At 41.5% G+C, this 18,893-nt stretch overlaps 1 protein-coding gene across 3 annotated transcripts in view; it reads left to right on the top strand.

Moving 5' to 3' along the window:
* fgf12a (fibroblast growth factor 12a) overlaps window positions 1-18,664 on the top strand; it is a gene marked incomplete at both ends in the record, with an annotated part of 25,450 nt that extends 6,786 nt beyond the window's left edge. For 2 of the 3 annotated variants that reach the window (XM_079218998.1, XM_079218997.1), the window contains 4 exons: window positions 3,349-3,459; window positions 8,080-8,183; window positions 17,144-17,342; window positions 18,549-18,664. In XM_079218998.1, the coding sequence (XP_079075124.1) occupies window positions 3,349-3,459; window positions 8,080-8,183; window positions 17,144-17,342; window positions 18,549-18,664 (530 nt within the window). Of the gene's footprint in view, window positions 1-409; window positions 458-3,348; window positions 3,460-8,079; window positions 8,184-17,143; window positions 17,343-18,548 lie in introns of all 3 variants that reach the window. The other variant, XM_079218996.1, reaches the window with a different exon arrangement.
* Window positions 18,665-18,893: the final 229 nt, after the last annotated feature.

Here is an 18,893-nt window from a genome sequence, read left to right as displayed (position 1 = left end):
GGCGCATAGGGAGAAGACACCCTGCCAGCCAGACAGACAGACTCAATTAAAACCCTGTTGTTGCGCAGCCTTATCAGACAGACACAACAATCTCAGTGCCAAAAACGGCCACAAAATGCCCGAATAGAAACATAAGCAGACAGCAAACAGACACACAACAAGGCAGTCAGGACTCCAGACACTGTTTGTTGGGCAGGTAGGTATAACTCCTTTCAACGGACACATACATGGCCGCACAGAAAGCAGATGTATTTCCTCTAATTGATCATCCTTACTTTTCCACTGATGCCTTGCCATATATTTGCATATAAACAGCCGATTCGCTGGAGAATTTATGAATTCTGCCTGTTTAAAAGACTGTTGTTTTTCCTTCTATCCCCAACCCCAACCCCACCCCCTACTTCGTAAGATGCACCCTCGAAACCTCCAAAGGTGTCCCATAAGGGCTGCAGGCTAGGTCAGTAGCTCAGCCTCCATCCGTGTGTGGTGTGTTTCCTCTCGTCTCCACCCCATCTCGCGCCCATGTCGACTCCCCCTCGACCAGGGAGGGGGGGAAGGGTTGGGGAGGGAGGGAGAGGGAGGGTGGGGCGGGGGGCTTCAACACCTGTCTGACAGCCGACGACCCTCTCCCTTGCTGATCTCTTCTTTTTTTCTTCGTTCATCCCTCCTTCTCTGTTGCCTTGTTGGATTTTTTAAGTTCAATTTCGTACTTTACTTTTATTTTCCCTTTCTCGTAGCTGAAGCTCTCCTATAGCCAGTCGTTTGTCGCTCCTCTGTCGCTTCTCTATATTTGTCTTTGGCTCTGCCTCTTCTCATTTTGTTCCTGCCTCATTCTCTCTGTCAGTCAATGTCGGATCAGTCGTTCTATCCTATCCTCGCTACTTGTTGTGTGTCTGTACATATGTGTCAAGTACTGCCGTGTAAGTGTAGTAGAGGTTCTAATAGTGTGTTTTGGTGTATATGGATATGTTGTGTTTCTCCCCGTCAAACACTATATCAGAACAGGTAACAATCATTCTGCATTTCACAGTCATGACGCCATTTGTCTAAGTACATAAATGTTTTTGTCCTTCTGTATTGGTATGAAGTATATTTATTGACGTTTTATTGGCCCATACTCACACAGAATGATTTGCTGTATGTTGCCACTGAAAGATGTTCTTCTTTTTTTTGCACAAACACATGTTGTAAATTCTGAAGTTTGACATGAAGTCTGTTTAAATCTGCACACACACACAAGCGCACGGCACACACTCTCTGCTAAATGATTGGAACTGATGAGCCGTCAGCGATTGCTCGGGCCCACGTTGAGGTCTTAATTTATGGAAGTGTAGTTATCACATGTGATTTACTGATGTGTACACTCATGTACTTGCGCTCCCACACACACACACTCTCTCTCTCTCTCTCTCTCTCTCTCTCTCTCTCTCTCTCTCTCTCACACACACACACACACACACACACACACACACACACACACACACACACACATACACATTCTCCTCACCCTGCCTGTGATGGACGATGAAGGGCCTGTCCCAGGAATTGATGGCCCCACAGGGGTAGGTGAGTCGGGGACTGATGGTCAGGATGATGTACAGTTGAGGTGAACCAACTCTAGTTGGGGGTCATCACTACTCTGCTTAGTCTTTCTAGGGCTCTCACTTGTCGTCTGTAAAATATAAAGAGGGGCATATGCACCAGTAATTACTGCTGTGATCAGCTTTCAAGTAAAGACTTCACATCTGCTGTTACTGTTGAAGACAGATCTGGCTAAAACTTTGACTTTGCTTTTCTCTTCTAACCAAGTTAGAACGTGTTTTGTTTTGCTCTTGTTTTTCTTTTTTGCCCATGACCACAAAGTCTTGTTATGACCTTGGAGGACAGTCAGGCCCACTCATATCCTCTTATTGCAATCACATACATCATTTATCGGAACGTGCTATGAGCCCTGCAAAGGAAGCCTTTTCAGTTGCCGAATGTGCATTAGTTGTATCCGGCAACCGAGTTGACGTCTGATTTCAATGGAGCACGTCTCAAAATATCTGGAGTGGCAAAAACAAACATATTATAGTTCAGTGATTCATTATTGACAGTAACATCTAAGAAAAATATGAACATGGTTACATATACCAACCAACTCTCTATCCTTTCTTTTATCTGGCAAAATCTTGTTTACGCTAATGGTGTCATTTGACTCGGACTACTGCCTTTACACAAAATCCAAAGAGCTGCCTGAAATTAGATGGGCCGCGGAGACCGCACGTACATTTCCCCTCAGATGAACTCTTTTTACACATTTTTTCCCTGGCATTGAGGCCGGGAGTTTTTCTTTCCCCCGAGCTAATCCTCGTTCCCCCTGCTCCGCTGAAGTGGCGAGTGCTTCCAGCTGCACCCTGGCAAGTTGCCAGATGTCACAGCCTCAAAGTTGGAGGTCAGTTCAGGGTGATTGCAATGAAAGAAAAAAAAAAAAACTTGTGGAAACTTTAGGTCAGTTTCTTTTGTCAGGAAAAAGCGCTGGACTCCCTTCGGTGAACGTGTTCCCTGTAAAAATGCCTTTCATTGAATGCCGGGGCTATAAACCCCAAAATGCACAGTTGCTTCATACCAAATAAAGAATCCATTGGCATGTTAGTGTACGTTATAATGTTAAACTTCAGTTTCAAAATTGTGCAAAATGTCTTTTTTCTGTGCTAGATATAGGAAGACATTATGAGAAAGTATCGTATTGATTTCTGTCATGGTGTTATCATTGTTAAGGCCCTTCAAACAGCCATTTGGGGGATTATGTAGCACAACATATGACAAGAGAGATGGTAAGAGTTAAATGAAGGGATGAAATGGTTGTTTTTGAGTTAGCAGGCAACTGGTGAGGCTGGATTCTGCCACAAGAACAATACATTTTTTAAATGGTTCCTTATAATTGAGCATTTAATTGTTTTATATTTGAATTATGCAATTCAAAACCAGTTTTGTGAAAAGTGTTTTTAAATGCTTAGAATTCTAAAAGGTGAAAAGTCTTGTTATTGTTCTCCCAGTACACTCCATCTCTCACAGCCAGCTTGCCTTCTTTAATTTATCAAACGCTGTACATTTTAATTTTGTGTAACGATGTGTTGGTAAAACATTTCAGCATTTTAAACTGCTTGATGCGAGAAGCCGTGAGAGGGAAAACACTTAGCTAAAAGCACAGGTGTATCAACTCGTTTGACTGTTTCTGTCACAATGTTAAGAATGCTGTTCTGACATATTCTTGGTGGGGATGGGGCTGTGGCTTGGCCGACGGTTTGTGTGTGTGTGTGTGTGTGTGTGTGTGTGTGTGTGTGTGTGTGTGTGTGTGTGTTTCAGAGCCGCAGCTGAAAGGCATCGTGACACGACTGTTCAGCCAGCAGGGCTTCTACCTGCAGATGCAGCCGGATGGAACCATCGACGGCAGCAAGGACGAGAACAGCGACCACAGTGAGTGGAGCATTACAGAAGCTACAGCTTCCAGCATAAAACACTTAATGGCAATGAGTCACTTGGTTGTTTTTAATAAGTTGTGCTTTATCATTGTTCATTCTTACATAATTGATGCCAGCCTAAAGCACTCCAAAATAAGTTGAAAATCCCCTCGTTGAATTGGATTATCAATATAAAAAGCATGCCATTTTAAATGGTAGAATGCCCTCTTTTCCACATCTTCTAATGCAATAGTATCTCTAGGATATAACTGTTAACATAAACGTGTCAAAACCTACTTAGCTGGTTTATAAATTCAGTTCTCTCCAAAGTATACCTTTCACAGTAAGTAAATACATTATTTATGGGAGCATCTTGTATTCTAATTTCTATCCCCAAGTAAAAATGTATTCCAATATCCCTGTCGCTGTCTTTCTAAGTCAACCACTTCTACTGTGTTCACTGCATGATTGTAAGTGGCACGTTGTTTTGATTGATTTGGCTCTGAGGCGTGTGTGATTAACACAGCAGAAATTCCTTCCTGGAAAAACCCATCGCCTGAAACAACTGCAGCCCCACAGCTTCACTTGTAGTGACATAGATCCCTCCCTGAGCCATTTCTTTGCAATATTTCACCACCCATCGACTTTCCAAAGTGGATAAATAGTCTCCAGGGAATAGACCCCTAACGCTTTCACACTTACTTCTACTCTCACGGCATCAGAAAAACAGGGAAAACCTACATTCAAAACATACAGGCTTTTGTAACAGTTACCTGTGGGAAGTGACGGCTCAAGGAAGAGATGGCGTCAGCGGAGAATGGTCGTCAAAGCCGAATAATGACGACACCCCCGTCTAGAGTGAAGCCAGACAGGAAACCAATCATGACCTTTCTTCTCTAAAATATCCTGCCAATCTTAAATGAAGCTGCAGCCAGAGCTGCTGGACCGTAGCAGTCATGCAGTGAAAAGAAAGGCCTCTCCCTGTCACTCGCCACTTTATATTTTATGAGGAGATAGATCTTTGGTTCTTATAGCATAAAGAAAGACTACAGCACAAAAAAAAGAAATGTGCACCTTTAGCCCATTGTTTGTTTTTTTGGAGCCTCCATTGAGTTCTAAAGGTTTTGGCTGATAAGCTTTTGTTTGTATGTTAGGGTTTCCCCACCTCTAGGTAATCCCCGTGTTAAACAGTCCTGCTGTCCCAGGGATGGAGGAATGCAGTGAATAATTCAGCCAGAGGAAACTAAAAATACCACCTTCCCCGTTTGTACCCAATGAATAATTCTCTATATGAGATGCCTCGAGCTCAGAGATGGTCCGAAACGAGACACGGAAAGGGAGCAGGAGGTGCAGCGGGAGGAATGAGGTTTGAGGAGAAAGGAAAAAAGTGATCAGGAGACATGAAAATGGTCGATGAAGATTTAAAATTCATGTCTTGCACTGAACTATTGATTGCCCGGCTGGATTATCAGAATTATAGATCACCCTCACCCTTGAACCACTCAACTCTCTGACCTGCAGCATCTTCAGCAGCTGCGGAGGGAATACAGTAATTTATTTTCAGATTGAGGCTCAGTGGAAGCGATGGGATTGAGGAGCATGACGGCGGCCGCATACTAGGTGCGACCTGAGCCCGTTTCAATTCCACTTTTTTTAGTGCTGGGACAAGGACACAACTGCAGAGCAAATAGATTTAGCTGGAGAAATGCACAAAGAAATAAATGGAATTCAGCTTTCATAAACTCAAGATTTGTTTGACGCTAAATATTCAGTAAACTGTGAGGAGTAATATAATAGAGTGTCACTGCAGTATGTAAAACGGCTTTAGTGTGTAAAGCATGACTGGCAGCGCTACGCTTAACTAAATGCAAGGGCTACGGAACACCCTTCAATTAATTAACACCAATGTTCAAATTTGAACAGTTATTAATTTGACTGTCGTCAGTTGATCACCCGCCTTAATTACCTGAACACGCTGCAGCTCCAGAAAGGTATTGCTGGTGATGAGACACAGGCGTTCACACTCCATCTGTCTCTGATGCTCCTGGTTGATAGATGAAATGAAACCAAGCATGTTTCTATTTGTTGAAGACCCTGTCACTAATTTAAAGTACTTTATTGAAATTGGATTAATGACACTATTTGGATCAATAAGAATTTGTACTGTATATACCAGCTCTCCCACCTTTAGATTTGCATTTCTCTCTGGATTTGGAGACGTGCCCTTGGCATATGAAGTTTGGCTCAGTGTTTCTCTAAATCTTTCCTACAGGGTTTATTTCCCACTGCGCCAGTATTCTTCACATCAAATGCACTTCTTCAGCCTCCTTGCAGGATTTGCCTTTAGCCGATTACTGCAGGGATCGCAGATCATAATTATAGCAAAATGGTGGACTAGCGTGTCATATTATGTCATATTATTATGTGCCTCTTTTACTACCACTTTCCAAGCCAAGCCATTATGGTGAGTCTGTCGAGGGCCCTTTTGCATGTATGACCGCTCAGAAAAAGCTGGACTATGTTTTGGTCGGGGAAGGTGGTCCAGGGTGGAACATTGCTGGGTTTTAGTGATAAGTGACAGAATTGTGGGCTCTGCGTCTGAGCGACACTAGTCATCTGAGCAGCAGCTATGAAAGGCAAACGGAAAGAGGAGCAGGGGAAGGGATAGAGGGGAAGGAGAGAGTTATGACAGAAAAGAGAGATTGAACAGCCTGAGAAAACAAAACGTAAGGTGCTAATGGACTCACATTCTGCTAGAGTAGGCCTATCCCAAAGATCTGGCCCCTCAAGGGTATACAAAACTGCAAGAGTGGCCAGTGTGTATCACCTGTACCAGTGGCCTAAGGGCAGAGTAAACCATTGGCAGGCGAAAGCAGCGCGTCAATATCTATCGAGTGAAATTGAATCTGTTTGGAGGACATACGGTACCTGTGTTGTCACATCTCCTCTCGTCCCAGCCAGCTTTATATGATAGTCTCCACCGCCACTTGCATAACAATCCTCCCAACAATACAGGGAATAAAGAAAGTCCTCACCCCTTCATCAAACGGGAGCCAATGAAAGTCACAGTCAATTGAACTTTTCAATATGAACATTTTTTTTCCAGGAGAAGTTTTCCAGAGATAACAGTAAGTGTAATACATGTACTCAATCAGTTTATTACCGTGCTCGATGCCAACTACGTCTAATCAAACCAGACCTGTTGCACTGTGATATATTGCTGTGCGTCAACACTTGTGTAGGCAATCGATCTCCTGCAAAATGCTTTTAATGTTGTTCAAGATACCCTTTTTCAACTGAAACTTGTTTTAAATACAGATAAGACTAAACCTATGTTGTTTTCAAACAGTCGGAGTAGGCCACAGAATATCCCTTCGGTGGTCACTCTTGAAGGGAGTGAAATAGAGGTCGTTGACTCTTATAAATATCTGAGTATTCTGATTGATGACTCCCTCACTTTTCAGCCACATGTACAGTACCTGGTGAAAAAGTTGAGGTTAAAACTGGGTTTTTATTTTCAAAATAAGCTGTGCTTTTCCAATAATGTAAAAAAGCAATTAGTTGCTGCTACTTTTTTACCTGTGTTGGACTATGGTGATCTTCTTTATATGCATGCCTCTGCTAACTGTCTTCGTAGGGTGGACGCAGCTTACCATGCTTCGCTGCGGTTCATTACAAACTGTAAGGCTCTGACTCACCACTGTGAGTTATACTCTTCGGTAGGATGGCCTGCTTTGGCCACCCGTAGGCTCTCTCATTGTTACACCCTTATTTATAAGGCAATCCTTGGTCTGCTCCCAAACTATCTGTGTGTTTGCATCAACCAGAGAAGTGTCGGACAATATTCTTTGCGATCTCTGGACTTTTTTATGCTCACTGTCCCAAATGCCAGAACGGAAATGGGAAAAAGGGCTTTTGGGTACTCTGCCCCCTCATCATGGAATATGTTGCAGAATGTTATCTTGCCTTGAATACATTTAATCTTTAGTTTTCATGTTGTGTGTGGTTGGGAATCTCTTAAACTGACCACTGACTGCTTTTAAATGTCGAATGAAAGAAATAGAGGCAGGTTCCCAAAAATGTAAATGTTTCTTAAATTAACTCTACGTCACTGTCTCTTAGCTCTTAGCTTTGAGTTTCTTTTAACTTGTCTTGTTCTGTGTTTTCTGTCTATAGCTATGTGTTTTTTATGCTGCTGCCTGTCTTGGCCAGGTCTCCCTCGAAAAAGAGATTTTTAATCTCAATGGACAATGGGTTAAATAAAGGTTAAATAAAAAATAAAATTTAGCAAAATCCATGTAATTCTGTGCTACATTCAAGTGTAATTTCATCCCTTTAGTAAACATTGAATATATTCTTAATCATCTATGGGTAGCTGCTTATATTAATTATCGTTGGATTCTCTGCCATCTTTTTTTGGACGTGAAGGTTCTGGGTTTCGGCTTTCACGTTAATGCTTCAATGTTGCATCAATGTTCCCATTGTTTATGTTCCTCACTTTACTCAGACAATGTCATGTTTACGAGAGTTGGAAAGTGGAAACTCTACTGTCCTATTCTGTCCTTTCTGTCTGATGTCTCTTTGTATCTGTCCGTCTGTGCCTCCCTCCCTCAACCTCCCTCTGTCTGTTCTGCAGCCCTGTTTAATCTGATTCCCGTGGGTCTGAGAGTGGTGGCCATCCAGGGATTGAAGAGCGGCTTCTACATTGGCATGAATGGAGAGGGCATGCTCTACCGCTCGGTAAGATACGGCCTCTTGCTCCAGTCCTGTTGTCAGGTTGTGCATGTGCGTTTGTTCATTTACACGTGTTGTGTTTTGTTCCGTATGTTGTCTCTCTTAATATCCCACTGCAGAAAAGACTCTTCTAAGCCCTTTCATATCTGCTCTGTTCGAAAGCTCTTCAGATGTGCCTTTGTTTTGCTGTGCAGTGCTTATCCCCCAACCCCCCCATCTTTTTTTATTGTTGAAGCCGCACCGCGCATGTTTTACATTTAATTTGACATCAAGTTCAGTGCTCAGACCTTTTTTGAAATGGCCTCTTTTTATTTTACTGGTTACTAGTGGAGGTTCGTTATGTAGCAGCTGTAAACCGAAAATTTCACAGAATTTCATTGTGCTTTTGATGCTGATGGTGTTGCTTTGTTTAACTTTGTCATCCTGATTCTGAATCATAAACGGAGATACACTGCAAAAAATGTCCTTTTTAGATGAATGCAATCTGAGCTGTGAAACATTTCACTCGTTCCGTGTCTTTGTTATATGAGCCAAATATACTGCATGATTACATAAGTCCTAAAAAATATTGGAATTATTTCACCGCATTTTTTATAATTGCAAGACTCAGTGGGGGAGTAATGTCATGAAAGCAGATATTGTATCTGCAGTGTAAAATATGAGGAGCACATGATGTGGACCCAGTCACAGAAAACATTAAGTCATGGCTAATGCATTGAGGATGAGGAGATGCTTCTGGAGCACGTTTTTTGGAAATGAGCTGCAGTGGAAGATGTTTGTGTGTGTGTGTGTGTGTGTGTGTGTGTGTGTGTGTGTGTGTGTGTGTGTGTGTGTGTGTGTGTGTGTGTGTGTGTGTGTGTGAGAGAGAGAAATGGGGTGCAGGCATAGGCAGAGCTTTAGAGACAGGAAGATATCCATGGTTGGCATGGTTATATAAGTCTCATGGTGCTACGAAGACAGAAGAGGATGGGAGGGCTGCGTTACCCACAAACCTCGGCTGAGGGACATTGTGGCGGACATTTGATCGCCAGACAGCTATGACAAATGTCTGGCAAAAGCTGGAATTCACAAACGTTTTCTTTCTCAAAGTACTCGTAAAATCCGTGAAGAACAGAGTAAAGCCAGTGTGCGTTATACTGTATCTGCCACTTTACTGCGCGAGAGGTCGGAGAACATTTTGAGGCAAACATCAACATTTCTTTTTTAAAAGTCAAATAAATTCAGCGCCATCACTTCAGTAGAGCAAGCATTCTCGCCCAGTATGACTCTCGAAAGTTCAGAGAAGGACGTACGATACATGCGCAGGCTGTTATGACTCACTCAGGTATTCATTCATAACTAAATGCTCATAAACAAGTGCACAATTCACAGCCTTACTATGAGGCTTATAATAACCCTCCACCCACCTATCTACGTCAAACTAAAGTCTTTCAATTCATTAAATAGACCACAAGTTGGAGTTGCTGCATGACCTCCCACACACACTTCCTTGGTGAAATCATCATTCGTGTCATGATTAAAATTCATTCAAAGTGATTCAGGACTTTTTAAAATCATAATTAATTTTTTTTTTTTTTTAAATTATGTTGGTCAGAAGGAAAAAGGTATTTGTAGCAAGAGCTAAAAGTCCATTTTAATCAAAGCCACGCAGTGAACAAGCTCTCTGGCTATATGGAGGAAGTCCGGCTCCTCAGATGTGAAGCATGGACAATTAGCATGCATTTGTGAGCAGAACACGGGTGGGCTAGATCACAGGAAGACTCATAAGCCTTGAGGAGCCACAGAGTGTTCATAAAGGGAATACATTAGCATGCAAAGCTCAAATAGCCTGTTTCTCTCTCCAACTCCCCTTGTTTACCCGTTTAATTTACCAATACAGATTATGTTTGCGATAGACACTGAACTGCAAGAGGACTGTAAAGGAGAATTGTTTTTCTTTATTCACACTTTTATGAGAGCTCTCATGATGCCATTGCCGCTATAAAATAAATCCTTTACTATCATCGTCTTATTACTTACACTTTTACTTTGACTGTTATTTGTCCAGATCTTTATATTTTCTCCCCTGCACCTTCCTCGCTTATTCGCTATTATCTCTCTAATTCAAACGTCTCCATTTCACTCTTTTGCCTCTCCAAACCGCAAGGTCTCTCACCACTTGTTTTGTTGTCTTATTTCGTCTGCCTAACATCTGAGAACCGCGATGCACGGCACTCTTTCTTGATTATCCCCAGGGAGATAATTACTCAGGGATATCCTTCTACCCCTCAAACACTCCCTTGTTTTTCTTTTTCTCTCCCTGCTGCTTTGTCTTATTAGGGGGGAAATACGTCGAACTTCGTCTTCTATAGGAGATGATTCTGAGCAGTTGTTGTGTTGCTTCCTTTGGGAAGCCTTTCTCTCCGTCTTTCATCTAGGAGTCAGGTATCTAGCTGAATCTTATGGTTCATCAATTAAGTGGAAACTTACATGCTGGTCGCTGGTTGGCTTTTCTTGCCGGGAGTGCAGAGCTCACTGTCGTGGCTGTTGCAGATTGGAAGCTGATATAGCAACGGGTGAGCAGGGTGATAACACTTGTGTGGAGGGTTTAGCGATGAAGTGCGTGAGGGTAGAGCATCTACAATGAAGAGCTCCCTTCCATTATTTATAACACTTCTCTATATGACCTAGTTTACTGCACAGCAGTAACCACTGTTCTCTGTGCATCCAGCGCATCTATTCATCTATCACAAACAGGTATATCTGTCCATAGCCACACGCACAGCGGCCTCTGAACTGTTCAATCGGCTACTCATTTTTACTGCTTATTATTATTACAAAATAATGTGTCGCGGTAAAACCTTCACTTAAGGCCCTGAGGGACGACTGCGAGGGAGTTGGCGTGGAAGTTCAAGGAGTGATTTCAGATGTTGTTTGGGTGACAAAAGCTAATGTTTTGTGAGTAGTCCCTCCCCCGTCCCCTTCAACGTCTTGATCTTTTCTGTCTCGAACAAAAGTTAGGACCGTTGAATTAAAACTTGAGTGAAGTCTTTGTGAGATTTGAGTTCCTGGGTGCATTAGGGCTGCAACTAATGATAGTTTATTCCGAAGACTATTTTGTTTCCACTTTGTTGCTTAATTATTTAGTCTATTAACTGGCAGCCCTATCATTGATAGGGCTGTTCCCTCTTAGTCAATTAGTTGACTAATTGGCCTAAAGATTTCTTTAGTAGATTAGTCGTTTATTATGCTGAATGTCTTATTTCCAAAAAACGTCTCTTCTTTGGTAAAGACTTAAAGTGGTGCTTTTCTGTGATTCTTCGTAGAGAAACTCAGTTTTACAGATCTGTCAATTAAATCACCGAGTTGATTAGTCGACAAAAGTGAAAGTCGAATAATAATTTCTTTGGTCAAGGACAACTAATTGATGATCAAAATGTTCTGTCAATTTACTGCTTTAGCTTTCGTGCACATGCACATAATACAATTGCTTGTTTGTGATGATGGTGCTAATGACGGTGCTCTCGAGGTGAAGGGAGGCAAAAAAGTAAAGTAAGTAAAGAGTATCAGGAAATTAGACATCAATCATCAATGTCCTCTCCGGAGGAAGTTCGGGGAAGGACAGAACAGAACCTTCAGTGAAAGTGATTGACTTTCAGAGTACGACAAACACAATGCTAAACAAGGAAGGAGGAGGGGGGAAGAAGAATAGAAAAGTGAGAAAGACCATTTTTCAGTTAAAGTAACGTCTAGACAATCCCCGACCTGAATCTCTCTCCCAGAATAATGATGAGCTCCCCGGGAGTTTCATGGCAGGCCACCTCTCTCTGATACACCAGTGGCTCAGCCCCCGCCCCCATATCCTCTGCTTATTCCAAAGTCAAATGGATGCCTTTCGGCAGCAGCAGGTCTCCTTAATGCAGAGCCGGAGAGCTGCCTCTCTCCTCAGATGGTGCCAGTGTCTAATTTGGATTCAGGATGCAATAGCTGAAGTAAAGGCTCCTTCCAATCCTTAATATTGGAGAATAGCTGAACCATCAACGGATTCAAGTGCTATAAAGAAATACATCATTCAATAATAATAGTGAATATAGTACTAATGTCAAAGAAATCATAAGCAAGAAATAATATAGTTAAATAAAGGTTAGGAGAAACAGCCCTTTTAATCAAAACCATGCATATTTTAGTGGAAGAGGTTTAACCGCTTTATTATTTACAAGCTAAAAAATCCAATATACCTCCAAACCCACCATGAATATAATTAGGATTCTGTTAAGATCCAGATAATGTATTGTTTGCAAACTGCCAATCCATTTTCTTTCTTTACCCTGACATTGAGTTCTAGTCCATTTGTTGTCACCCTCCAGTCCCACATAAGTAAACCTCGACCCTGTTCTTGCAAAGGATACATGACCGTAGATTTGCTGCTTTTACCTAGATGGCTTATGCTGATAAATTGTAGTTTGTAAGCTACCAGTTTCACCTGTGTAGATTCTTTTAACAAGCGGTACACCGAATGTCTAATATTATTTGTAATTATCAAAGTACACTTGACTCTCCCCACAAACCACCGAGATTATCGATCCACCGATCATACAAATAGGGAATGGTGGCGAATGTTCTTCCGGCCTTGTTATGGTTGCAAAGAAGCTAGGCTAGCGTCTTTAGCACAGAGGTTGAGTGGCTGCTCTAAGCCCAGAACAGCTTTCGACTCTTTAAACAGATGGTGAGAGCCACTCACTGTGCTATCAATAACCATTCAACATTTAGTCAACTTCTAGTCGGTATTAATAATATAGTTTGTCCTAAATGTTCCGCTACTGAAGCTGATTTCTAAATCTGTACAGTAAAGTAAGACCAACCTCTGGCCTCGCATTTTATTACTTGATAAAAGTAATTTTGTGTAAAAACACCACACACAGTTGTTATTAACATATCATATTTAAGAAGAGTTCACACATAGTGTTTTTGTCAATAGATTTGTTTTGATAGTGTAGATATTTATTTCTCAACACAGTTCTTGCACTTTTATTTTAAATATTCACTTTGAAAACCTAGCATTCCACTATTTAAAATATTTAAAACATTAAAAGGAGTTGCCATCAGAATGTTCACTCCTACACCTATTTCTATGTGAAGCATACTTACCCACTGTTCCAATCCTTTTTTTTTTTCATCCATTCTCATTTGCAATGCAGGACAAGGGCGAACATTAGTAGGGGCAAAGACCCCCCTAATCTCCATCAGTGCAGGCAAAACTAAATGCCCTTGCTCTTAAATGTTATCACCAGAGTGTAAGAGGACAGCTTTTCACGACTGATTTGTCATGTTTTGTGGACAAAGTTTTCAGATTTTGAATTTAAGTTGAATCATAATTAGAACCATATAACATCAAACATAAATAGAACAGTACAATTTGTCAAAAAACACAAACTTTTTGGGGGACCCACTCAAACGACCTGGGACTCACTACATTGAAAACTTATCAACATCATAAATTAGCATCTAAATATACTAATACCAAAAGAAAAAGCATCATTATGCAGAATGGCTCATTAGGGATCAGTACATCTGGTTAAATCGTATCTTTATCCACAATAATGTATCATCTTTTATTTGTTGATTATATTTTGTGTTATTAATATGAATCTGCAAAGTAACATGTATTTAAAGGTAACAAATGTGGTGGAGCAAATAATGAATGGCTTCTTCATCCTCTGAACTGAGGTGGAGTCAAAGTACAACATACCATAAAATGGGAATACTCAAGTACAAGTACCTCAAACATTTAATTTAATTAAAGTACTTGAGGTAGTGTACTTAATTACTTTCCATCACTTACTTTCCATCACCCACATATTTGTGTAAGTACTTTCAGAGCACGAGATGCAAACAAAGTGCAGACCTGCTCATCAAATCATTGCCCCTGGTTTTACTGGTGGTAAAAACTAATTTAAACAAGGAGGAGTTGCTATAATTAAGTCTTTGGTAAAACAAATAAATGAAATTGTTGTGTGCTGAAACTGGTAAAACATGTGCAGTATATTCTGTTCCCAGCTTTATAGTGTTTGTTTACTGTGTTGATTTATCTTCAACTCCCTCATGTTAGCGTCAGCAGTCTCACAAGTCCATCGCCTCTCTCCTTCAGATCACCACAGAATATAAATAAGCGTCCTTGTAAATAGTTTATCATTAATGAGCACAGCCTGTTAGTGCTGACATGTGACACAGCTTCTTAAAAAAATCCTTGTTTTGCTGCGGTAACAAACTTTGGTTGATTGTGTTTTCTTGGCAGAGGAAGCAAACCCGCTTTGCGTTGCGTATGTGTGTGCATGCCGCCGTTCGCCAGTGTGTATATCTGTGCGTTTCCTTACCTCTGTGGTTCACACGTGTCCATTAAGAAGATCCCATTAATCAGTAGAGACTCAGGCCTCGTCTCTTCACCTCATAATTCCACTCCGTCATCCACCAACATGGTGCTCTGTCAAAGACTTCAAAGTCACTTACATTCCACCCCTATCATTGCCGAGCCACAGTCGGGGTGCTTTTTAAACTGCTCCTCGCCTTTTCCCGGACAGTAACAGAGTGTTGCCCTTGTGGATAAATTTGTAGGAAATTCTACTGCGTGTCAGCAAAGCGAAAGTGGCTGATTGTGAAGGGTAGGATTCTGCAGCGCACTTGTGTGTGTGTGTGTGTGTGTGTGTGTGTGTGTGTGTGTGTGTGTGTGTGTGTGTGTGTGTGTACTCGGCCTGATTATGGCTCCAAGCAGATGAAGAAGGGAAAACGCCTGCTGGTGTGTAATGTATCACTGTCTGCCTCCTACCCACGCAAACACATACATTCACACATAAACCCACAGGCAGCCAGACAGGGAGGACTTGCCACCCAGTGCCCCCACTGAGCCAGAGACGGCTGCCGTTTGACATTGTGTCAGCAGGCCCAGATAGTCAGCCGCCAGCTCTCCACAGAGCTTGTCCTCCCTCCTGCCGACCAGCGAGACATTTCCACGCACATCCGACCATGTGACCTAACCTTCCCAGAGTCCTTTACACAGCCTGCTATGCGCTGCTGTGTCTTATAAATGAGCGGTCACACACACACACACACACACACACACACACACACACACACACACACACACACACACACTGCGACTCATTTAGCTAAATGTCATGCGATTGGGCGAAAGTGGCACAAATCTATAATTTGACATTAACAATAAGTCAAATTACTACATGTAATGTGAAAAGTTGATAGTGACAAACCCACACATTACCTAACGGATTTCCTACTAGTCTTTCTTGATATTTGTAACCTTATTGTTTTGATTTCAGGTTTTTAGCGATGCGTCTCTAGGGATCCCCTTTCTAGCAACACATTTGTGTGATCAGGGCCTACGGTGATAATGTGTCAAGGTGGCCAAAAAATAAATCCGTTCAACATGTCACACACTTTAGATTTGGTGAAATAATAGTTTTCCCACAAACAGCTTTGAAGGGGTCATTTTACCTGAATAACCAAAAAACATATTTCCTCACTTACCACTAGTCGTATCTAACTATGTAGATAGATTAGATTTAATTGGCACAGGTTTAGAGATAAACATCTCTGAAATGTATGCCTCCAACCCGATCCCATGTCCTTGGTACTCACTGCAGGGAGGGACAGGTCACCCTGCTACCAACGCAACTGGCAATCACGGCGATGTGGTTAAACCCCCAACCCCATCTTGTTTACCATGCTGTGTGATCAACACTCATATCTATACAAACAATGTAATTATGATTACATTATTTACTAGAGCACAACAGTGTTTCTTCATAGATCCAGCCTCTTAATTTTGACTTCATAGTTGGTTTATTGGAAGGCCCCAGTAAACTTCATGGTTACTGTTGGATGTATGTAGGTTTCCTTAGGTAAGTGCACTGCACTTCATGCCTCGGGGAGAAAGGCTGGGCTGTTGTGCTTGCTCTCTGTACATTTATCTTGTGTGCAGAAATCTACCAAAATGTGGGAGCGCTTTAATTAAATTGAGCACAGATTAATACATTTTGTCCTTTTTTTTGTCATTTTTCTGTAGAGGGCCCCTTGCGAGCTCCATACTTTTCAAAGTCTGTCTGCATGGTTAGCAACGGGTAGCTGATAATTCTTTTATTATTTCTAATAACAGAACTTTTCAAGCATCTCCACACACACACACACACACACACACACACACACACACACACACACACACACACACACACGCACACGCACACACACACACACACACATAAACAGTCACCTCCAGCAGAAAGCAACTAGACAACTGGGCACATAACCCCACAAGAGATATTAATGAATGAAATCACAGAATCCCCAAACACACACAGATAGTACAATACGAGACATGGAAGCAGCACAAGATCCACCAAGCCAGCTGTTCCACCATTATCTCCATCAAGTTCACAAATGAATGCATCTTCGATTTGTGAGGGGTAAGACAGTGGAGAGCATGATTTTATCTGCTGAACTGTCTTGATAATAACGGTTAATCTAACACCGCTCTTCTCCCCGACAGTGTATCAAATATCTGGTCTCGTCCCCTTTTTCCTGTCATTCCTCTCCACCTCCTGTGTGTCCCCTTGAGTTTTTCCTTGACTTGCTCCTCTGATAATGAAGCAGAGAGATCCCAATATTCCATTGTTGTTCACCATTATTCTAATACGACTATCATTACTTAGACTTCAAGGATATGTGTATGTGTGTTTGTGTGTATGAATACAGTATGTTTACTGACCTTGGCAGTGTACACATGCTGGTGATGAGAGCCAATATTGGCAGAGTGAAACAGACACAGCTTTCTTTTTTTCCTGGAATGAAACTTCATTAAAATCATCCTTCTGTCTGTTTTGTTGCTGGTTACATTTGTATTCATGCAGATACAAACAATTAATTTTTTATGTTTGTATATTAGCTATATCCTTGGTCTCTTTTTTTTGTTGCAGGAGATGTTCACACCTGAGTGCAAGTTCAAGGAGTCTGTTTTTGAGAACTACTATGTGATCTACTCGTCCACTGTGTACCGTCAGCAGGAGTCGGGCCGGGCCTGGTTCCTCGGCCTCACCAAGGAGGGACAAGTCATGAAGGGCAACCGGGTCAAGAAGACTAAGCCCTCGTCACACTTTGTGCCCAGGCCCATCGAAGGTATGAGAAAGACACAATGCTTTTGGAACAGTTTTAAAGTGGTCTTTGTTATGTTTGGTTTGTTCCTTTTTGTGGTTATTTATGCACATCCTTCTAGTTTACTATAAATTGGGTGTAATGCTGGTAATTACTTCAAAAAAGCACTCCAAGACATTTCAGATATCCTACCCATTACATGACGACATGGTATGAAAACTATTTACGGTCTTTAATCCAGCACAATTAACATTTTGCAGTGGTTGCAGTGGTTAAAACTCTCTGTGTATCCTAAGGCAAAACAATTATGTCTATGCCTAATGTAAAGTGTTACATTTTCAAGTCTGGTTTTTATCCAACCAAGCCCAAAACAATCAAGAAGGATACTGAACAAATGTTTAGTTTCAGATAGTATATAAGATAAGATAAGATAAGATAAAATAAGATAATCCTTTCTTAGTCCCGCAGTGCAACAAGGAGTTTTTTTTATTAAAACATGATCCTGCTATGACAGTATTGTGCATTTAATGTGATCGATTACCTTTGTATTTTTCATTCTCTAAAAAGTTCCATTATCGAAATTAGTGCTTTGAAGTTAATAGGTTTTGACATTTTTAAATAGTTTTAGGCATCCTTCTCTAAATGGGACCATCATTTATTAAATAAACACCATGCTGTATTCAAATAGACTTAAAGCTTGCGATTGAGACCATAAACTTATGTTTACAATATTACTAAGATAATAAATCAAGTGTGCAGTAGGATTCTTTTTTCATAGACTTCTATTCAATCAGACTTATTTTTGGTATTGATCTCATCTAGCTCTCTACCAAAAAAAGAAGAAAATGTATATATTTCCCAAAATGCTGAACTATTTATTTAAGTCTATTGTTTTGACAGTCAGACTCAAGGAGAACACCCTCATTCATACATTTTGTGCATTTCTTTCGCTGTTGTGAGTTTATTTTTAATATGACCTCTAACGTGTTTCTAGTGAGAGTAGTGTTTGATCTCATTAAAACTTGTCAAGCAATGTGACAAAAAAAGTGCTTACATGGCCCGAATTTCCTGCCTGGTAAAAGTGTCCCTCCAGCCTCACACCTGACCTTGTCTCTATCTCCACATCCATCTCTTCAATTTGTTCTCCATTGTCCCCTTTTTGAGCTCCTCCTCTCTTTGTCCTGTTGTCTCCTCCTCCTCCTCCTCCTCCTCCTCATCCTCCTCCTACAGTTTGTATGTACAGGGAGCCATCAATGCATGAGATAGAGGACAAGCACCGCTCCAGGAAGAGCTCAGGGACTCCCACCATGAATGGAGGAAAAGCTGTCAATCAGGACTCCACATAGCAGCGGGCGGAGGGGCTTCCAGCAGGGGGCGTGGCCTCATCCTAACTCCGGGGGAGGGGCCATAGGAAAACTCAACACCACCCCCCCAAAAAAAATTACGCACCGCCATCCCCCTCTGCAAAAGAAAACAGGGTGTTGCGACGACGAGGAGCTATTACATACACCCAAGACAACAAAAACAGAACTGAACTCTTGCCTGTGAAAACCTTTTAGATGAATTAATATCAAT

The sequence above is a fragment of the Taurulus bubalis genome (genome assembly GCF_910589615.1).
Source record: "Taurulus bubalis genome assembly, chromosome: 1".
In the NCBI taxonomy this organism is placed as follows: Eukaryota; Metazoa; Chordata; class Actinopteri; order Perciformes; family Cottidae; genus Taurulus; species Taurulus bubalis.
This window is presented reverse-complemented; position numbering and strand designations above follow the sequence as displayed.